At 52.2% G+C, this 22,341-nt stretch overlaps 1 protein-coding gene and 1 pseudogene across 3 annotated transcripts in view; one reads left to right on the top strand and one right to left on the bottom strand.

The window, feature by feature from the left end:
* Positions 1-22,341, top strand: part of CCDC57 (coiled-coil domain containing 57) — a 100,485-nt gene that overhangs the window by 8,730 nt on the left and 69,414 nt on the right. For all 3 annotated transcript variants that reach the window (XM_075999840.1, XM_075999839.1, XM_075999841.1), the window contains exons 2-7: positions 763-1,177; positions 4,684-4,792; positions 9,185-9,286; positions 11,900-12,057; positions 12,183-12,257; positions 17,030-17,230. In XM_075999840.1, the coding sequence (XP_075855955.1) occupies positions 771-1,177; positions 4,684-4,792; positions 9,185-9,286; positions 11,900-12,057; positions 12,183-12,257; positions 17,030-17,230 (1,052 nt within the window). In that variant the 5' untranslated portion in view covers positions 763-770. The remainder of the gene's footprint in view (positions 1-762; positions 1,178-4,683; positions 4,793-9,184; positions 9,287-11,899; positions 12,058-12,182; positions 12,258-17,029; positions 17,231-22,341) is intronic.
* On the bottom strand, positions 7,527-8,001 carry LOC105878074 (small ribosomal subunit protein uS10-like; annotated as a pseudogene).

Genomic DNA, 22,341 nt, shown 5'->3' with positions numbered 1-22,341 from the left:
TCCTCTGCTAAGTGGATTTTCTGCACCAGAAACCACGCCTTCTCTGCCAAGTGGCGGGGCCAGGACCTGGCCAGGCAGGCGACAGCCTCTAGCGTGCCCTGGTGCGGAGATCCCTCAGGTGTGGTCGTGGCCATCCCCAGTCCCTGCTCCGCAGGGCTATTTCCTCGGTAGATACACAGAGATGGGCCTGGGGGTTTAGATACTTGTTAGCAGTGTCACTAAGTTTTACACTATTGAATCTAATAATGAAAAAATTGGACTTGTATATCTTTAATTTTGTTTAGCATTTCATTTTTATTGTTTTACCAAAATGTCAATCCACGATGGATTGGAAATAAACAAACAGAGAAACCTACTCTTTGGTGGTGAATATTCCAGAAGCCTGGGCCCCGGCTGCAGGAGTAGGGCGCTGGGTGGGAAGGGGCGCTGGTTCTTTCTGAGGGGCGGACCTGCGTTTCAGTCCTAGCACAGCTGCTTAGCAGCCTCTGTCTTCTCACCTGCAAAAACAGAGGCTTCCTGAAGCTGTTTTATACAACCCAGGTCTCGCAGCCCGGCAGCCACGTTTCCCCTCTTTCCCGCCCCCCAGCTCCGTGTGCCGCGGGATGAGGATGGGGCGGAAAGAGCCCTTGAGGTCTGGGCTTTACCTGCGCTAGAACTCAGGGTGTGACCTCGGTCGCTGTAGAGAGGGGGCCAGAGGGGGGCATGTGGAAGGAAAGCCAGGGTCGTCCATCACGGACCCAGGCCTGCCTCTCTCTGCCGCAGCCGCCGCCATGCTGCCGCCGTGCACGGAGCAGGCCCTGGACGAGCTGCTGGCCCGCAAGGAGGAGGAGTGGCGGGCGCTGCAGGCCCAGCGCACCCAGCTGCAGGAGGCGGCCCTGCAGGACGCGCAGAGCCGGCTGGAGGACGCGCAGAGGAAGCTGCGGCGCCTGCAGGAAGACTTCGTCTACAACCTGCAGGTGCTGGAGGAGCGGGACCTGGAGCTGGAGCGCTATGACGCCGCCTTCGCCCAGGCCAGGGCCCAGGAGGAGGCCAGGCAGGCGGAGGTGAGCGAGCTCAAGATAGAGGTGGCCAAGCTGAAGCAGGCGCTCGCCCAGGAGGCCCGGCGGATGGAGGAGCTGCAGCAGCAGCACCAGCTGAGGTTTCAGGAGCTTCGCCTGGAGCTGGAGCGTGTCCACAGGTGAGGGGCCCTGGCCGAGGCCTCCCGCCCCCGTCCCTATGCCCTGGGCGCCATCCCCCGTCCCAGGCTGCAGACTCCAGGCCACCAGGGCGGGTCGGTCTCCTGGCCGCGTGTGTGATGACCTCTGAGTGAGTATTTGCTGAGCGCATGTAAACAAGGCAGTGCCCTGGGTGTCTTCTCCTGGGCTCTGACACAGCTCTGAAGTGGTTAGAAGCTGGTTTAAATGTTTGGAATTCGTTTAATTAATTAATTAATTTTTTGAGACAGAGTCTCACTCTGTTGCCCGGGCTAGAGTGTGTGGCGTCAGCCTAGCTCACAGCAACTTCAGACTCCTGGGCTCAAGTGATCCTCCTGCTTCAGCCTCCCGAGTAGCTGGGACTACAGACATGCGCCACCATGCCCGGCTAATTTTTTCTATATATATTAGTTGGCCAATTAATTTCTTTCTACCTTTAGTAGAGGCGAGGTCTCGCTCTTGCTTACATTGGTTTCGAACTCCTGACTTTGAGTGATCCTCCCGCCTTGGCCTCCCAGAGTGCTAGGATTGCAGACTTGAGCCACCGCACCCGGCCTGTTTCATTAACTATTATACAAATCTGTATTATTTTAGTACAACATTCAAGCTTATTTTAATGTGAATAATATATCCATTTCACATCTGAACGAGCTGACTTCAGGCAAGTTGATGTAGCGACCAGACCCCTTCACTGTGGGGTCCTGTGGCTGGGCCCCGGGAACTCGCCCACGTGTCCGGCGTCCTCAGCTACACCTGCCCACAGTGGCCTTGAGAGTTTGATAAAACAGTCTTCATTTAAAACATTACTCCCACCCCCGCATCTCAGAAGAGACATGCATGTGTTCGTTGCATCACGTTAGCGATTAGAGTGTGTCTCTGTGCTGTCTCCCCACGTATGAAGTGCGTGTGCACAGACACTAGAGGGGAGCACACGGCAGTTTCTGATCTCACTTAACAACATACTGCGTGTTTCTTATATGGTTTCTTGTTCTAATGTGGAGAGCATTTTAGACACGTTTTATTTTTTTTTTTCATTTTTTTTTTTGAACACAGTCTCGCTATGTTGCCCAGGCTAGAGTGAGTGAGTGCCATGGTGTCAGCCTAGCTCACAGCAACCTCAAACTCCTGGGCTCAAGCAATCCTCCTGCCTCAGCCTCCCAAGTAGCTGGGACTACAGGCATGTGCCACCATGCCCAGCTAATTTTTTCTATATATATTAGTTGGCCAATTAATTTCTTTCTTTTTTTTTTAAATTTCTTTCTATTTTTAGTAGAGACGGGGTCTCCTTCTTGCTCAGGCTGGTTTCGAACTCCTGACTGAGTGATCCACCGTCATCTGGCTCCCAGAGTGCTAGAATTACAGGTGTGAGCCACCACATCTGGCTGATTTAGACACTTTTTAAAATCACAAAACTAACTTGTTCTTATAGAAAGTCATTTAGAAAGTCTTATGGAAACTCATAGAAGATGATGAAGCGAAACGTCAAAATGGAAACCGCCACGGGTGGTCTGCTGTGGTGTCTCTGGGTCCCAGATAGAGCCTCCCGCACTCGCCGTTCTGGAACTTGCTTCTGGCAGGTCCTGGTCTGTTTTTGGCATCTTTTCTTTGTGTTGGTTTGTTGGGTTCTGCCACATCTTTCTGAATGGCTAGGTGGTCCCCTGTTGTGTGTGCCCAGCCTGTTTGCTCAGAGGCTCCCAGATGGCCGTGAGCTGGCCAGCAGGACAGCAGCAGACATTGCTGTTCAGCAGCGGGACCTTCTGTGACAGACAGGTCAGGTGCAAGGGGAGTCTGCTCCCCTCTGGGCCCTGCCGAAGCCACCCCTACGAAAGTGCAGTGCCGCTCTGACCTGCCGGGGTCGGCATCTCCCGTAACAACCCACAGGTGTAGCTTCCAGGGTCCCTGCAACAGACGTGCCTGTCCCAGGAGTCACTGTCCTGAGGGAAGCCCGGGGCGTTGGTGGGTCCTCTGCAGCGTCTGCCGGTGCAGGTGGCGCGTGCCGGTCAGTGGTCGTTCCCTAGGCAGGGCCTCTCGGTGATGTTCACCCACACACCCCCTCCCGGGGACCAGGGACGGAGCCGAGAGTTGAACTGCAGTCGGCTTCTCCCCAGCCCCGCGCAGACGGTGGCGTCCGGGCTGCTTCTCCTCTACGCTCAGCGCAGGGCGGGCGCGTTGGGCGCCGGGACAGTTGTGGCCCAGTCGTCCTCCACGCAAGTGCTAACTTGTTCATAGCTGTTCCTGAGAGCGTTTTTTTTTTTTTTAATTAAAATTTTTTTATTATTATTATTTTTTGATCGTGTCCCAAATGTGCTCACAGGTATAAAGCACCCTTTTGAAAGTGCTTTATGTTATTTTGTGAAGAGCCTTCTCAGGTCTTCGCCGGTTCCTCCTCTCCACACCTGGGACGTTTTCAGCTGTGTTCAGACACCGTTCCGGGACTCTGAGGGCGTGAGTGTCCCACAGTCCCTGCACCCTGTTTGCTTCTCTTCTTCTTCAGTGTATTTCCTCTCTGCTGCTCAGACGGGGTCACTCCTGTCGTTCGGTCTTCAAGTTTTCCGAAGTTATCCCTCCTCCACGTGCGTCCTGCCCTCGAGCCCGTCCAGCGAGTCTTCGGTTATTGAGCTTTGCAGTTCTCAGATGTCCACAGCATTCTTCGTTGTATCTTCCTCTTTGCTGAGATTTTCTGTTTTCCCATCTGTTTTACTAGATTGCTTGTTGAAGCGTTTTGATGGTGACTGCTTCAGTGATGTCAGCGTCTGCGCTGTCTTGGCGCTGGCATCTGATGGCTGTCTTCTCCCATTCAGAGTGACACCTTTCTGGTTCTGGCATGCCGTGTGATTTTTTGTTGTAGCCTGGATGTTTTGGGTTTTATGTTGTGAGACTGTAGACCCTATTTAATTTTCTCTTTTACAGGCAGTCACCTCGCTCAGGTGTAGCAGGGGCCAGGTGGAGGTGGGAGTCTGCTGCTCTCTGGGTGTAGCAGGGTCCAGGTGGAGGTGGGAGTCTGCCGCTCTCTGGGCCCCACTGAAGCCAGCCCTGCAAACGGGAAGCACCAGCTCTGTGTGTAAAGCCACTTGCAAACATATGCATTCAGTGAATGTTCAGAGTGGCTTTTTTTTTTTTTTTTGAGACAGAGTCTCACTTTGTTGCCCAGGCTAGAGTGAGTGCCGTGGCGTCAGCCTAGCTCACAGCAACCTCAAACTCCTGGGCTCAAGCGATCCTCCTGCCTCAGCCTCCCAAGTAGCTGGGACTACAGGCATGTACAGGCATGCGCCACCATGCCTGGCTAATTTTTTCTCTATATATTAGTTGGCCAATTAATTTCTTTCTATTTTATAGTAGAGACGGGGTCTTGCTCTTGCTCAGGCTGTTTTTGAACTCCTGACCTCAAGCAATCTGCCTGCCTCGGCCTCCCAGAGTGCTAGGATTACAGGCGTGAGCCACTGTGCCCGGCCCAGAGTGGCTTTTCTTAACACGTGTTTTATTACCACAGTGACAAGAATGGTGAGATCGACCACCATCGGGAACAATATGAAAATCTGAAATGGAGGCTAGAGAGAAAACTCGAGGAACTCGACGGAGAACTTGCTCTGCAGAGACAGGTAGAGCTTCCGGGGGTTGGTCCTTTCCTGTGTGTTCTCCCTGCCTGCCTTCTTTGAAACTTAGATTGTACAAAGTTAAGGGGAAAAAAATGCCATTTTGTTTGTTGAATATGTTGTCCATGGGAGTAAGAGTAGAATTATTTTTTTTTTTTTTGAGACAGAGTCTTACTCTGTTGCCCAGGCTAGAGTGAGTGCCGTGGCGTCAGCCTGGCTCACAATAAACTCAAACTCCTGGGCTCAAGTGATCCTCCTGCCTCAGCCTCCCGAGTACTGGGACTACAGGCATGCGCCACCATGCCTGGCTAATTTTTTCTATATATTTTTAGTTGTTCTGCTAATTTCTTTCTATTTTTAGTAGAGACAGGGTCTCGCTCTTGCTCAAGCTGATCTTGAACTCCTGGCCTCGAACGATCCTCTCGCCTCGGTCTCCCAGAGTGCTAGGATTACAGGCATGAGCCACCATGCCTGGCCTAAAAGTAGAATGATTGAGACAGGTTTCCACTCTGGGGTGGTCTGTAGGGAGAGGTGACGGGGTGTCTAAATCTTCCTCTGAAGTCACCCCCACAGTGTTCTCTTTCCTCACGGATCCGTCAGAATTCTCAAAGAAGCAGAACTAGCAGGAGATATGTAGATACACATAAGAGGAGATGTGTCGCAGGAACTGACAGGTGCAGTTATGGAGGCTGCGAAGTCCCATGGTTTGCCGTCGGCAGGTGGCAGAACCTGGAGAGCTGGCGGTGTCATTCACTCTGGGTGCAAAGGCCTGGGAACCCGGCACTCTGATTTCCCAGGGCAGGAGAAGCTTGGTGTCTCAGCTCAGGCAGAGAGAGCGTATTCACCCTGCCTCACTCTTTAGTAGTATTTGGGCCCTCCATGGCTGGAGGGGGCCACCCACACTGGGGAGGGCGGATCTTTATTCAGCCTGCTGACGCTGACATCCTCACAGACACACCCTGAGCATCCCTTAGCCCAGTCTTTTTTTTTTTGAGACAGACTCTCGCTCTGTCACCCTGAGTAGAGGGCAGTGGCATTGTCATAATTCACTGAAACTGCAAACTCCTGGGCTCAAGCGATGCTTTTGCCTCAGCCTCCCAAGAAGGTGGGACTATAGGTGTGCACCACGACGCCCAGCTATTTTTCTTATTTTTAGTAGAGACCGCATCTTGGTCTTGCTCTGGCTGGTCTGTAACTCTTGACATCAAGCGATCCCCCCGCCTCAGCCTCCCAGAGTGCTAGGATTATAGGCATGAGCCACCGCGCCCGGCCAGCCCAGTCATTTGACATATAAAATTAACCACTACACCTCAGAAATGATTAAACATTTCCTTATTTATTTTAGAAAAAAGGTACTATTAAAAAAAACTTGAGTTATTTACTGCAGAAAATAATTTGAAACTCAAATTATGGTACCTGTATTTCTTTCAACAAAACAATAATAGTTATAATTTAAATATAGATGTTTTAATTGACAGCATTTAAATCTGTGACCATATTTCTCCTTGGTGTTCTTGGAACTCAGCCCGCACCGCCATGAGACTCAGCTGTGCTGGGTTTGGTGGGAAGACCCGCTACGTGCTTGAGCCCGGGAGTTTGAGGCTGTGGTGAGCTGTGGTCGTGCCACTGCCCCACCGCACTCCAGGTGGTGAGCTGTGGTCATGCCACTGCCCCACCGCACTCCAGCCTGAGCGCCAGGGTGGGACCCTGCGGAGGGAAGGAAAGAGAGAGAAAAGAAAGAAAGATATTCTCCTACGGGTTTACGCCCAGAGTCCCCGTCTAGCGAGACGTGGCAGACACCTGTTCAGGTGCTCACAGTGTTCCCTTCATGGCATCTCCTGCCCGAGCCGACTCCATGTCCGGCTGTGGCCGCCCTCCGTCCCTGGGAGCGCGCTGTTCCCTCCGTGACGCTGCCCTGCTGAGTGTCCTGGAGATCGCCTCCGAGACGGCCTGAGAGGACTTCCCTCCGGGATTCGCAGGGACCGAAGAGCTTCATCCGGCACGGGTGGGTTTCCCTTTTGGAAGCAGCCAGAGGTCGTTAGGCATGAAGCCGGGGCTTGAAATGTGTGGTCAAAAAGAGACCAATGGTGACTAAGTGACAAGGCTTCGTTTGTCTTGTGGCACCAAAGTCACCTCCAAAGAAGAGTTTCGGGAGGACTCTGGCAGTGAGAGGGGTGTCCCAGCCAGCAGGCGGCGGGTGCTCAGTGGCACGGGGAGGACAGCAGCGGTCAGGGCTGTGGCCGGCTGGGCAGTGACCCCAGCTGGCTTCCCGAGCTGTCCGCAGGCAGAACTGCAGGCCCCGCACAGACAGCCGGGAATGTGGGTTCTGTCAGGTGACAGCCCTGTCCCTGGAAGGAAGGAGACTCGGTGTTTTAATGGGCCAGCTGGGCTGCGGCCGGAAACCAGGGTGGCACTTATCTAGTGTGGTTCTGCAACAGCCCGAGCCCGTGCTGGCTCTGGGGCGCAGGCCCTGTGCTCTCGCTCTGTGCTGCGGCCACGTCCCTCGTTTCGCCTGTTGAGCTGGGGTCTCGTGTGTTCCTCAGCTTCGTGGTTGCCTCTGGGCTGCTTTTGTGTTTCTCGTTTCAGAAGATCTTTGTGTCCATCACTGACTTGTCAGAAGTAGAATTGATTCGATGGGGATAATAATTTTTCTTTTGAAAAATGAAACACGAGTCGACGGTAACTGAATCAGTCAGTGTAACTTTTATTTTTTTTTATTTCATTTTTTATTTTTAACAAGTGGCAGTCAATTTATTAAAACAGTTGATTTAAGCATCTGCAATAGTGACTTCAACCTCCACTCCTGGTTCGATACTGATAGAAGTAATCTGCTTAACAATCTCAGAAGGACTGTGCAAGTCAATGAGTCGCTTGTGGATTCTCATCTGGAAGCGGTCCCAAGTCTTAGAACCTTCACCACAAGGAGTTTTTCTTGTAGTGATTCTCAAAGTCTTGGTAGGCATCCGAACTGGTCCTTTCACTTTGAGGTTCTTTTCCTTGTGCCTCTGATCAAGTCAGCACACACCTTCTCCAAAGACTTGACGTTGCGGCTGGTTAGGGTAATTCTAATCCGGTGAATCTCGACCTCCGGCTCCACGGGTGTTTTTCCGGTATCTTTAAAAGCCATGGCTGCAGCGCGGCTTCCTGACCAACTTGTTCCTCGCCGAGAGCGAACAGCGGTGAGTCAGGAGCAGGAGCGGGCACACCACAGCTCCGCGGAGCCGCGAGCGCGTCTTCCGCGAAAAGAAAGCAGTGTAACTTTTATTACATATGTGAGTTGTACACTGCGATGTAAGGGAGTCTTTTTCCTTGTAAGTTAATTGTAGGGTTAAAAGCCACGAGAGGAGAAACTGAGTGATTATTGATTTGTTCATTCATTTAACAAATACTTTTTTTTTTTTTGAGACAGAGTCTTACTTACTCTATTGCCCGGACTAGAGTGCTGTGGCGTCAGCCTAGCTCACAGCAACCTCAAACTCCTGGGCTCAAGCCATCTTCCTGCCTCAGCTTCCCGAGTAACTGAGACACAGGTGTACACCATCATGCCTGGCTAATTTTTCTATTTTTGGTAGAGACAGGGTCTCGCTCTTGTTCAGGCTGGTCTGGAACTCCTGACTTCAAGCCATCTGTCCGCCTTGGCCTTCCAGAGTGCTGGGATTACAGGCGTGAGCCACCACGCCCGGCCTTCCATGACTTTTACATTCTGATTCTATTAAGTGTTACTCCTGTGACACTTACCATCATTTTTGCCTTTCAAAAGGTAAAAAAGTAAATTATGTTTCAGTTGTGCTTTCTGCAGTTTCTCTGAGGCTCCCACTCAGTGTTCAGAATTCGGGTGTGCAGCTGTGCTGGTGCAGCTTGTCCGTGTACGGCCGGGCACAGGTGTGGTTCCTGTCTGTCCCGGGCTGGCAGAGGGTGCCAGGCCTTCCTGGCAGCACCTCAGGGTTGGGTTCAGCCTCCCTCCGTGCCCATCCTCCAGGTAGCTGAGTCTGTTTGCAGTAACCAACAGGTCTTGGGAGAGAAGGGTGGTCTCTGGGGCCCCGTGCTCCACGGTGCGGCCCTGGAGCAGCTGGTTCTCAGCCCGTGCACGCTCACTGGCTGCGCTCTGTGCGGGCAGACACGGACAGAACTAAAGGGAGAAATGGACGGATCTGCGTCCTCAGTGGGGCGGACCCTGCCAGCCCCCTGCTGTTCGTGCAAACGTGGGGCTCACAGGGGCCCGAGGAATAAGTCAGCGTGTGCAGCTGGCACTGTCCCACGGCTGGTGTCACACACCCCAGCCTCTCCCTCCCCAGCAGCGTCCGTGCGGTCCTGCCCACTCCTCACTTGTAAGCCTGCCAGCGAGGTCTGTGCTGGGTCCCCACCACTGTCCTTTCTCCGTGGCCCGCTGTGTTCCAGGAGCTGCTGCTGGAGTTCGAATCCCAAACGCAGAAGCGGGAGCACGAGTTCCGCCTGCAGGCCGACAGCATGAGCAGCGCGGTCTTATCCCACGAGCTCAAGGTAACGGGCCCCTTTGAGTTTTTGTTTTTGTTTTTTTTTTTTTTTGAGACAGAGTCTCGCTTTGTTGCCCAGGCTAGAGTGAGTGCCCTGGCGTCAGCCTAGCTCACAGCAACCTCAAACTCCTGGGCTCTAGCGATCCTTCTGCCTCAGCCTCCCGAGTAGCTGGGACTACAGGCATGCGCCACCATGCCCGGCTAATTTTTTATATACATATCAGTTGGCCAATTAATGTCTTTCTATTTATAGTAGAGACGGGGTCTCGCTCTTGCTCAGGCTGGTTTTGAACTCCTGACCTTGAACAATCCGCCTGCCTCAGCCTCCCAGAGAGCTAGGATGACAGGCGTGAGCCACCGCGCCCGGCCCCCCTTTGAGTTTTGAAAGCTTTTCCTCATCTGCCCTGAGACCCCCTCTCCTGAGCGGGGAGGCTGTTTCTGAGCGGCGTCTGGCGGACCACACACGGGCACGTGGGCCGGGGGCCTGGCTGCGTGGAGCCGGCCGGCTGCGGTGGGCTGCAGGGGATGCGTCTGCCGCAGCTGCCGTGGAGTCGCGGCCCTCGGTCAGGAGCACTGGCGCCTCCGCTCCTGGTCAGGCTGCTGGCACCTGAGCCGGCGCCCCCCTCGAGGCGAGGCAGCCAGGCTGCTGTGGACTCTGTCCCTGGTGGGGGCCCGGGTTCTCCCGTGAGATCCTTGAAACCGCCCGAGGGTGCTGCCCAGGCCCCACTGCGCAGCAGAGGCCACCTGGGCTCAGCGCCTCTCTGGAGCCGCAGGGTGGCGTGTGGTGTGTGCGCAGCTACAGGCAGCACACGCATGTGGTTCTGCTGGCACCTCTGGCACTGCTGGGGTCACTTTCAAGATGTGGAACAGGGACCAGCCTTGAGGGGCCACATGTAGGCAGGACGATGGCTGTAGTTGGGGGCGGGGAGGGGAGGACGATGTCTGGTCTGGCACTGTTGTCCCCGTGGCAACAGCCTTTGTGGCCAGCACAGGACCCTCCCTCAGGCTTTCTCGCCTCTCCACAGGACAGCCGTCAGCCCAGGGGAGCCCCCAAGGACCCTAGTGGGCGGCGGGCAGGTATTCAGAGTGGCTGGGGCCCGGGCCAGGCAACCCCAGTCTCGCCTCCTGGCACAGATCACCGTCCCCCTGCCGGGCAAGGCCAGCCGGAGTTCCCCCATGCCGCCGCTGGCCGCAGAGCCCCGCGTGACCCTTTCTCATCAGTCCCTGACCCCACCCCTGGACGTAGTGCTGACCCTGTCGGCCAGAGACCAGAGCAGTCTGGGCCTGAGGCTGGGGCTGCCCCACAGGGACCCTCACAAGGCCCCTTTGGGAACTTCCGAGCAGCCAGGAGCAGGCGAGCAGGTGGGCGTGTGGGAGCCCTGTGCTCCCTGTGGGGCGGGCTCTCCTGTCGGCGGAGGGACATCCCAGGTGCTGGGCCTGTTTCCGTCTCCACCTGCTGCTAGACCCAGCGGTTCACATCACAGTATGCAGTTGATCGGTAAAAGCAAAAGCTGAGTCTTTTTTGCTGGGATCACAGGCGTGAGCCACCGCGGCTGGCCGCCTTTTGCTCCTGGGCTCAGGGGATCCTCCTGCTTTGTCCTCCCCAGTAGCTGGGACCATAGGCTCATACCCGGCTAATTTTTCTTATTTATTTATTTATTTTTTAAAGATGGGATCTCACTATGTTACCCAGGCTGGTCTCAAACTCCTGGCCTTAAACCGTCCTCCCACCTTGGCCTCCTAAGTTGCTGGGACTACAGGCGTGAGCCGCTGTACACGGCTCCTGTGTGCATATTTTCTGATTTGGGTATAGCAACCGTCGTCACCACCAGCGTTTCACAGATAGGGAAATGGAGGCATAGGTTATGTAGAAATCCAGCGTGCAGCTGGGCTTTGAGTGGGGTCGCTCAGCAGTGAGCCAGGTTCTCACACACGCCCTGCGTGGCCGATGTCATTATTTAAGTAATACTGAAATTGCATGCTAAGAAACAGAGTGGAATTGAATTGGTCTGTTACGGAGAAGGGCTGGGAGGCATGTGGGGTCCCTGCAGGGCCCAGGGCCTGACTCGGTGGCTGCGGAGCCTTCAGAGGGCCACGCGGTCTCACCTGAGTCTGCGCCACGGGGTGTGGCGTGCGAGGACATTCTACTATCTGAACATCAGTTTCCTGAACATCAGTTTTATTCTCTCCAGTCTTTTTTTTTTTTTGAGACAGAGTCTCACTTCTGTTGCCCGGGCTACAGTGAGTGCCGTGGCTTCAGCCTAGCTCACAGCAACCTCAAACTCCTGAGCTCAAGCGATCCTCCTGCCTCAGCCTCCTGAGTAGCTGAGACTACAGGCACACGCCACCATGCCCGGCTCATTTTTTCTATATATTTTTAGCTGGCCAAGTAATTTCTTTCTATTTATAGAGACGGGGTCTCGCTCTTGCTCAGGCTGGTCTCAAACTCCTGACCTTGAGCAATCCTCCTGCCTCGGCTGCCAGAGTGCTGGGATTACAGGCGTGAGCCAGCGCATCAGGCCCGTTCTCTCCAGTCTCAATGAAACGGCAGTACATGTGTCTAATGCCTCAGTTGGTTCTAACTACATCCTCATTTTGAATTTTTTAAAATCGTTCCAAGGTCAAACTACTGAACAAAGAGCTTGAGGCTCTGAGAGAAGCTGGAGCAAAGGCCGCGGAGTGTCTGCAGCGGGCCGAGGCCGCGAACTCGGAGCTGGAGAGGAAGCTCCAGCACCAGGCCTGGGCGTGCCGGGACCTGGAAGCCGTGAAGGATGCCCGGTGCGTGTCGCCTGCGTCTCCCGGGCAGAGCGCGTGGCTGCGTCGCGAGGTCTGGGCCGGGAGTCCCTTGGGGCTTTGCTTTAGTCTCATAGCTGCTTTTCCCGCTAATACTTGTTTCTTTTTAGGATAAAGGAGTTAGAAGATGAACTTCACTCTGTGCAGCTAACCAGGAAAAAAGAAGAGGAAACGTTTAAGAGGAAGTGAGTGTTTCTGACCCCACAGCGCACAGCCTGTCCGCGGCTGGGAGTGGGAGCCAAGGCTGGTACGTTCATCCCCAAGTTCTGTCCTAGGGGAGTCTGGCCTTGACTCGGCTTTGCACCCGTGTTTCTGCTCTGGATCCTCTCAGTGACGTTTAGGCTTTCCAGTGTTTTAAAAGTTAAAACATTTAAAACCTAAGTTAAAAGTTAACTTTTAAAACTTAAAAGATTTACTTATTAGCCAGTTTGTTTGTTTGTTTATTATTTTGAGACAGAGTCTCTCTCTGTTACCCTGAGTAGAGTGCAGTGCTGCCATCGTGGCTCACTGCAGCCTCACACTCTTGGGCTCAAGTCATCCTCCTACCTCAGGGGACTGAGGACTGAGGACCTGGGACTGCAGGTGCCACCACCACACCCGGCTGATTTTTCTATTTTTAGTAGAGACTAATTTTTCTATTTTTATGGGTCATCCTCTTGCTCAGGCTGGTCTTGAACTCCTGAGCTCAAGCGATCCTCCAGCCTCAGTCTCCCAGAGTGCTGGGATTACAGGTGTGAGCCACCATGCCCAGTGAACTTAACTAGTTTTAGATTGGGACAACTAATTTTACTTTGTTGATACAGCCACCTTTATTTTTAAAATGATTGCAGCAAAAATAATTTTATTCTCTTGGATCTAAAATTCGTAAGTTCCAAAGAGCCCTCATTTTCCCACTGAAATTATTATTATTATTATTATTATTGACAGTCTCACTCTGTTGCTCGGGCTAGAGTGCTGTGCCGTCAGCCTAGCTCACAGCAACCTCAAACTCCTAGGCTCAAGCAATCCTTCTGCCTTAACCTCCCAAGTAGCTGGGACTATAGGCATGCACCACCATGCCCGGCTACTTTATATATATATATGTATATAAAATTTATTTATTTTTTTGAGACAGAGTCTCACTGTGTTGCCTAGGCTAGAGTGCCGTGGCATCAGCCTAGCTCACAGCAACCTCAAACTCCTGGGCTCAGCGATCCTCCTGCCTCAGCCTCCCAAGTAGCTGGGACTACAGGCATGCACCACCATGCCTGGCTAATTTTTTCTCTATATATATTAGTTGGCCAATTAGTTTCTTTCTATTTTTAGTAGAGACGGGGTCTCGCTCTTGCTCAGGCTGGTTTCGAACTCCTGACCTCGAGCACTTCTCCCGCCTTGGCCTCCCAGAGTGCTAGGATTACAGGTGTGAGCCACTGTACTCAGCCTCCGGCTAATTTTTTATATACATTTTTAGTTGGCCAATTAATTTCTTTATATTTTTAGTAAAAACTGGATCTTGCTCTTGCTCAGGCTGGTTTTGAACTCCTGACCTTGAGCAATCCGCCTGCCTTGGCCTCCCAGAGTGCTAGGATTACAGGTGTGAGCCACCACGCCTGGCCAAACTCTTGGTAGGACGGCGTGAGTGGGTGCCCGAGACAGCAGAGCCGGGGACGGCTCAGGGACAGGGCGGGGGCTGCGGTGTGGGGCCTGCAGTGGGTGCAGGGGTGTGGGTGGGGCCATGAGCCTCTGTTTCAGCTGCCACCACAGGATTCACTTCCTTTTTCTTCTCTGAAGAAACATTGTAACTATAAGTAAAAACAGGTAGGTGTTTATGAAGATGGTATGTAACGGCGTGCGAGACGGGGCAGTGACGCAAGGGTGACTTTCGTGCATGTTTTGTTGTCGTGATGTTTGTGCAACATGCACAGATTGAGAAGCTGAACTGTGAGGACACTGTCTTTGCCGCTGTGCCCTGGTGTCCCTGCAGCGGGAAACGCTTTCCAGCCTGCTGCGCGTGCCCCACTGGGGGTGGTGAGAGGGCCGTGCCCTCAGATGACACGTGCCGTGAGGGTGCACGCGGTGTTCTCATGCCCAGTGAGGAAACTGAGGCAGAGTGGGTGCGTGGGGAGCCCAGACGGACGCAGAGCAGATGGCGGTGGTGCCAGGACTGCGTGCTTAGGCGCACTGTGTGGCCGTGAAGAAGTCAGACAAACATCGTTTCTCTTTGTAGGTTTTTAAATCTGTATCTAGAATTTTAAAAAATCGTAAGTTGATAGTTGACACTTGAACAGCTCAGAGACTAGGGCTACCAGCGCCCTGTGTAGTCAAAATTCACATATTGGCCGGGCGCTGTGGCTCACCCGTGTAATCCTAGCACTCTGGAAGGCCAAGGCAGGAGGATCGCTTGAGCCCAGGAGTTGGAGGTCGCTGTGAGCTAGGCTGACGCCACAGTGCTCTAGCCCAGGCAACAGAATGAGACTCTGTCTCAAAAAAAAAAAAAAAAGCCTGTTCAGGCAAGTATCTTTTCTCCTTCATGATTTTCTTTTCGATTTTAACTTTTGTAGAAATGGGGTTTCACTATGTTGCCCAGGCCAGTCTTGAACTTTTGGGCTCAAGCGATCCTCCCTTCTTGGCCTCGCAAAGTGCTGGGATCACAGGCGTGAGCCACTGTGCCCGGCAGGAGATCACTGTGTACTGTGGTGCGCACTTTACCCAAAGACGAACTGGGCACTCGGAGGTGACGAGTGTCACGCCACGCTGTGTTGTGAGTGGGTCCTTGCGACACGAGAGCTCCCCACGGTGGCAGCAGGAGGGGCTGTGACCTGGTTGCAGTGGTTACAGTGCATGTGCTACAGGTGACTGCGCAGTGGCGGTTTATTGCGGCATCTTCACTTTTTTGCCTTTCTCTTGACCGTGGATGGTGCCACGTGTGTTCTGTGAGTGTCTGTATGGGTATGCTTTGATAAGTTTTAGCTTTTAATAATAGATTTGTGAATATCTTGCAGTAGTAAATGATAATATAGACTAGTAGTATCTGCTAGTACTAGTACTAGCAGAAAAGCTAGTACTGCTAGAAAAGTACACCTTTTCTTAGTTTTTTGATATTTTTAGGCTGTGCAGTTTGTGAAATTTTTCAAGTTGTCACAAATCTCTAAAAATGTTTCCAATATATTTATTGAAAAATTCACATATATATGGGCCCTCACCATTCAAACCTGTGTTGTTCAAAGGTCTATAATGAAAATGAGTGTAATTTCTAGCATTAACAAATAACACTGTTAGGCCGGGCGCAGTAGCTCAAGCCTGTAATCCTAGCACTCTGGGAGGTTGAGGCAGGCAGATCACTCAAGGTCAGGAGTTTGAGACCAGCCTGAGCAAGAGCGAGACCCCGTCTCTCCTAAAAAATAGAAAAAACTAATTGGCCAACTAAAAACATATAGGAAAAATTAGCCCGGCATGGTGGTGCATGCCTGTAGTCCCAGCTACTCGGGAGGCTGAGGCAGGAGGATCACTTGAGCCCAGGAGTCTGAGGTTGCTGTGAGCTAGGCTGACACCATGGCATTCACTCTAGCCTGGGCAACAGAGTGAGACTCTGGCTTAAAAAAAAAAAAAAACAGTACCTGGCCGGGCGCGGTGGGGTTGGAGACCAGCCGAGGTGACAGAGCGAGCCCCCCGCGCTACCACAAACCTCCTTGAACCTGCTTTTCCCCAGCAGGCAAAAGTCTACACTGTTCCTTTTCCTCCTGAACTCTGCATTTCCAGTCCACAGCTCCACAGCATTTTAAATTAATGTATTTTTTATACTCGAAAAAATTTGAAATCAATCACCTGTAATAATGTATTCATATAATCTAAAGATAATAAATTTGCTAGGGTCACAAGACTGTCAGCATCCAGAAACATTTCTAAATAAAGATAACTGTGATGATTATTAGTGTACACTTTACAAAACAGTGTCATATGCTGTAAAGGACAGTGATTGTTAAGTAAGATGTAAATACTCTTGGGGACAGCCTGCTGACACAAGCAGGGCTTCCCTGCGTCTGTTCATGGAGTCTGCCTCTCACACGCGTGACCAGACAGGAGCGGAGTGACTTCCCAGGGCAGCATCTCACGTGCTCTGCGCTCCTTCCCAGCTACGTGCCAAAGGACCACCTGGCGAGCTCCCCTCAATGGGGGTCAGCCAGCTGACGCTGTAGTCAGCTCCTGCCGCCTGGGGAAAGCTGGGGGCAGGAGCTCTAGGCCAGCCTGGGCAACGTGGCGAGACCCCATCTCTACAAGAAATACAAGATAAAATGCAGTGCTTTTATCTGGCCAAGAGCTTTGCGGTTTTCCCTGCAGATTGAGTGCCGGCACGAGGACTGTGTCCCCAGCTCCCTTGGTGGCAGAGCCTGTCCACACTGTGGAACCAGCCGCCCAGGCAGTCTTGCTGTGCGAGAGTCTCGATGCAGACGAGCGTGATTGTGTGTGTGTCTGGACGAATATCATGAAGGCACTGAGAGTTACGGAACATACTTTGCCAAGTGATTCACACAAGCAGCCCAGGTGGAGGCGATTCAGAGCTAATGTGCTTGGTGCACGCTTTGTACGGCAGTCCCAGCTCTGGCAGGCCCGACTGGCACCAAGATGCAAGGCAGGAAGCATCCGCCTGCTTTGGCTTGCAGAGGTTGATGAGGAGTCCGAGTGGTAGTGTTCAGATTGTACCAATGTACCTGCTTTTCCCGTCTTTCTTCTGCGGGCTTGTGAGTTTTCGGGGGGCGGGGGAGGCAGGCTGAGCCTGGCGTCTAAGTGGCTCAGTCTGTGTTTGCCTGTGAGAAGTAATGAGTGCAGTGCGCCCTGCAGAATTAGGTGACCCAGCTGAGGACAGACGCACAGTGACTGCCGCAGCACAAGGCAGGGTGATAAGTGCCTCTAGAGAAGTTCTGGGGGTCTGGAAGTCTGGGGCTGGGTGACCTGCTAGGGGACCCTCTCTGTGTTTTAGGCATGAGGAGCTCGACCGACTGGCCAGGGAGAGGGACGCGGTGCTGGCGGCGGTGAAGGGAGCCCACGGGGAGCAGCTGCGGGTGCTGGAGACCAGGGTCCGGGAGCTGCAGGCCGACCGCGAGAGCCTGGAGGTGCAGCTGCGCAGGGCCGAGTGGAGGCAGGCGGACGCCGCCAAGGAGAAGGATGCTGTCATCGACAGGTGAGCGGGCATCTGGCGCCACCCGGAGGCCAGCAAGGGAACGCGTGTCTGGTGGGCAGGGGGTCTTCTTAGCTTTCTGGTCATTTTTCTTTTTCTTTTCTTTTCTTTTTTTTTTTTTTTTGAGACAGAGTCTCACTCTGTTGCCCAGGCTGGAGTGCTGTGGCATTAGCCTAGCTCACAGCAACCTCAAACTCCTGGGCTCAAGGAATCCTTCTGCCTCAGCCTCCAGAGTAGCTGGGACTACAGGCATGCGCCATCATGCCCAGCTAATTTTGATATATATTTTTAGTTGATCCATTAATTTTTTTCTATTTTTAGTAGAGACAGAGTCTCGCTCTTGCTCAGGCTGGTCTTGCACTCCTGACCTCAAGCTATCCACCCGCCTCGGCCTCCCAGAGTGCTAGGATTACAGGCGTGAGCCACCGTGCCTGGCCTTTCTGGTCATTTTTCTTAACGATTCTTTTCTTTTTGTGAAATTGTGTAGTTTGTGTGTATGCATGCATTTGTTTATTTGTGGTAAAATACATATAACATAAAACTTACCATTTTAACCATTTTTTTAGTGCACAGTTCAGTGGCATTGAGCACATCCACATGGTTGTGAGACGTCACCACATCCGTCTCCAGAACTGTCCATCTTCCCAAACTGAAGCTCTGTCCCCAAGAACCAGCAGCCCCTCCCCCTCCCCAGCCCGCACTCTCATCCTCCTTCCACTTCCTGTCTCCATGAGTCTGACTCCTCCAGGGGCCTCCTGTGAGTCGGGCTCACACAGTGTGTGTCCTTTTGTCACTGGGTCATCTCACCCAGCACGGTGCCTGCAGGGTTTAGCCACATCATAGCAGATGACAGAAGGTTATTCCTTTTTTTTTTTTAATTTTTTTTTATTATGGTAAAATACATATATATTTTACTCTCTTAACCATTTCTAAACCCACAGTTCAGTGGGTTTAAGTAAGAATTTCTTTCCTTTTTAAGGCTCAATAATATCCTGTTGTCTGGATAGACAGCACTTGTTTATCATTCATTGACACGAAGATTGTTCCCGCCGTTTTATCTCGTGAATAACACTGCTGTGAACATCGAGGTACAGATGTCTGTTGTTTTTTTTTTTTTTAATTTTAATTTTTTTGTGTTTTTTTTTGAGTCAGAGTCTCATCTCTTTTGCCTGGACTACAGTGCCATGGTGTCAGCCTAGCTCACTGCAACCTCAAACTCCTGGGCTCAAGTGATCCTCCTGCCTCAGCCTCCCGAATAGCTGGGACTACAGGCATGCGCCACCATGCCCGGCTAATTTTTTTTATATATATATGTTTTAGTGGCCAATTAATTTCTTTCTATTTATAGTAGAGACAGGGTCTCGCTCTTGCTCAGGCTGGTTTTGAACTCCTGACCTTGAGCGATCTGCCTGCCTTGGCCTCCCAGAGAGCTAGGATTACAGGCATGAGCCACCGCGCCCGGCCTCTCTTAACCATTTCTAAGTATACGGTTCAGTGGTTTTAAGTCGGAATTTCTTTCCTTTTTAAGCCTCAGTGATATGCCGTTGTCCGGATGGACCACATCTGTGTATCTGTCCATCCATTCATTGACTCGCAGGTTGCTCCCGCCGTTTTAGCTCGCGAATAACACTGCTGTGAACATCCATGTAGAGATGTCTGTTTGAGATCCTGCTTTGGGCTCTTGTGTGAGTGCCCGGAAGGGGAGCTGCTGGGCCCTAGAATTCTGTGCTCAGCTGTGTGAGGAGCTGCTCTTCCTCCTCCATAGCTGCCCTGCGCCAGTCACACTGCAGCCCCAGCAGTACTCGGGGGGGTTCCAATTACCCCATCAACTCATCTCTCTTTTTTATTTTAATTAAAAAAAATTTTTTTTTAATTATTTATTTTACTTTTTCTTTTTTGCTCACCATGTACAACCTGAAGATCAACTAATGTCTTTTTAAACCCGGTTTCCTTTCTGGCATCTAAGGCAGGCCAGGCCACAAAAGCACCTGTGTTCCACTTGTGCCTGGCGTTGGGTGAGAGATGCACGCAAGTCTGGCCATCGTAACGGCAGTGGAATGGTTCGCATGAAACTGTCCCTGGACTCCCCGTAAGGGGGTGGGGTCTTGGGGAAGTTGCACTTACTGAAGACACAAGTCATTGGCTGGTGTTTTCCTTGCTTAGCGACTGGCTGTGTCCCTTAGGGAAATAGCTGTCCCTATTTTTTAGAGAATTCTCTGCTAAATCATATTTCTATTTGGGAGGAAATGACTCTGAGAACTAGAAGATACCAGGAGATGAAAGGCTTATTCCAGGTGGTGTCCTTAGATTTATTATTATTATTATTATTTTTTGAGACAGAGTCTCGCTTTGTTGCCCAGGCTAGAGTGAGTGCCGTGGCGTCAGCCTAGCTCACAGCAACCTCAAACTCCTGGGCTCAGGCAATCCTCCTGCCTCAGCCTCCCGAGTAGCTGGGACTACAGGCATGCGCCACCATGCCCGGCTAATTTTTTCTATATATATTAGTTGGCCAATTAATTTCTTTCTATTTATAGTAGAGATGGAGTCTCGCTCTTGCTCAGGCTGGTTTTGAACTCCTGACCTTGAGCGATCCCGCCCGCCTCGGCCTCCCAGAGTGTTAGGATTACAGTCGTTAGCCACCGCGCCCGGCCGTAGATTTAGCTTGTTTGAACGACCAGATTGAGCAGCAGTAGTTGGGAAGTGAAGGCAGCTGAGCACGGTGCGTGTGTGAGCGCCCAGCAGCCCGTGCCGTGGATGTCCCGGGAGGCCGTAGAGACCCTCACGCTTCTCTGCTCCGATGTCAGCGCAGCTAAAGTGACAGCAGCTCGCCGATCCTTCCTGCCGGGCCTCAGTCTCCCCTGGAGTCTTACACTAAATGCTGTTTTTGATGTCCTTTAGTTTTCTTTCTATAAACATATGTATATATATATTTTTTTATTTTTTTATTTTTTGAGACAGTCTCACTCTGTTGCCTGGGCTAGAGTACCGTGGCGTCAGCCTAGCTCACAGCAACCTCAGACTCCTGGGCTCAAGCGATCCTTCTGCCTCAGCCTCCCGAGTAGCTGGGACTACAGGCATGCGCCACCATGCCCGGCTAATTTATATATATATATATATATATATATATATTTTTTTTTTTAGTTGTCCAGCTAATTTCTTTCTATTTTTTTAGTAGAGAAGGGGTCTCACTCTTGCTCAGGCTGGTTTCGAACTTCTGAGCTCAAAAGCATCCACCCGCCTTGGCCTCCCAGAGTGCTAGGATTACAGGTGTGAGCCACCGTGCCTGGCCTATGAATATTAATATTTCTTGGCCGGGCGCGGTGGCTCACGCCTGTAATCCTAGCACTCTGGGAGGCCAAGGCGGGCGGATTGCTCAAGGTCAGGAGTTCAAAACCAGCCTGAGTGAGACCCCGTCTCTACCATAAAAATAGAAAGAAATTAATTGGCCAACTAATATATATAATATAAAAAAAAAAAATCAGCCGGGCATGGTGGCTCATGCCTGTAGTCCCAGCTACTCGGGAGGCTGAGGCAGGAGGATTGCTTGAGCCCAGGAGTTTGAGGTTGCTGTGAGCTAGGCTGACACCACGGCACTCACTCTAGCCTGGGCAAGAAAGCAAGACTCTGTCTCAAAAAAAAAAAAAAAAAAAATATTTCTTTCCCATTGAGGATTGTCAAACATACAGGGCATTATTTTGGTAATAGAAAATAGATTTAGAGACTCAGAAGGTCACTTCTTTCCTCCTCTATGTCCAGGGGTTTCAGGTGTCATTCCCACCTCGCTGACCCGAGTGCGAGTTCACGTTAAAGGACGACCTCGCAGTTCCTAGTAGCTTTTAGCGCTTTAGCAGTTTTGTGCTGGGTTGGCGTTTGAAAGCACAGGGAACACCTGCAGGGTGTGTGAAGGTAAAAGCACGACTGACCAGTCCGTTCCCCCTCGGGCTGCCGCCGTCCTTCTGTGTCCAGGGCGAGAGCTCGGCAGCCATGCCCCGGGGGTGGGTCATGACGACCCCTGGCCTGCGCTGGCAGGGAGCCAATGCCTTCTTGGGTGGCTCTTGGTCTGGAGGTGACGCTGCTGCCCAGAGCGCTGAAAGACTGTTGACAAGTGTGTCTCTTCAACAGCCAACACTGTTAATGGCGTGGACGGAGCCTGTGTAACACGCACATGTCTGTGTCAGGCTGGATTTGACTGCAAATTTGAAGCCTTCGATAGTGTCTCTTTTCAGCCCTCCTAAAACATGTGTGCAAAGAAGTGGGCACGGAGGCCTTCCTTCCCTCCTGTGAGAGACCAGGCTTGACACACAGCCACGCCAGGTTCGGCGGACCCTCGTGACAGGGTGGCCTCTGTGGGCAGCAGTGAGCTCACCCTCTGCTCTGAGAGTCCGTCACACAACGTTCTGTGTGACGTTGTCCTCACTGTCCTGCGAGCTCGCCGGAGCCGTTGAGGCTGCCACGCGCCACAGGGCCGCCACCGAGCGCGGGCAGGTGTCATCTGGCTGGGCGCAGCGCCGCGGCTGCCTGGTCAGCGTGTCTCGGTGTCTTCTGTAAATGTTTTTCTTGGGAAATATATACAATTTGGGGGAATTCTACCAGAGGCGTTTTACTGTTAAGGTTATTTAATGGTTTCTCCAGAACCTTATCCTACTGTTCAGTTTGACAAGTACATGTTGAATGTCTTCGCGTATGAGGTGCCATGCTCGGCATGGCAAAGGTGTGAAGACGGGTTGGTCAGAGGGGGCGTTGCCTCAAGACTGGGCGCTCCGTGAGGCGTGGCAGGCACATCATGGCTCACCTTTGCACCCTGAGTTCCTGGCCTGTCACCTGGCATGCCATAGGTGTTTGTGGATGTCTGGGTTGGTAGGATGCATGATTGAATGGATGGGTAGGCGGGTGGAGGGGGGGAAGGAGTGGCTGTTTCTTCTCGGGTAGCACCATCTCCTTAATGTAGCAAGGAAGTTTCAGCTCTGACGTGGCATTTCCTGGGAGGACTGGGCGTGTGCGTGCATGTGTGTGTGTGTGTGTGTGTCCACACGCATGTTTTTTTGGGGGGAGCTGTGTGAGAGAGAGCCTGAGTGAGCGAGAACCACGTCCCCATTGGCAGTTTCCTTTCTGTG

Source organism: Microcebus murinus, unplaced genomic scaffold, assembly GCF_040939455.1.
Source record: "Microcebus murinus isolate Inina unplaced genomic scaffold, M.murinus_Inina_mat1.0 scaf010_hap2_Mmur4.0, whole genome shotgun sequence".
NCBI lineage: Eukaryota > Metazoa > Chordata > Mammalia > Primates > Cheirogaleidae > Microcebus > Microcebus murinus.
Note: the sequence above shows the minus strand (reverse complement) of the source record. Positions and strands in the feature narration are given on the sequence as shown.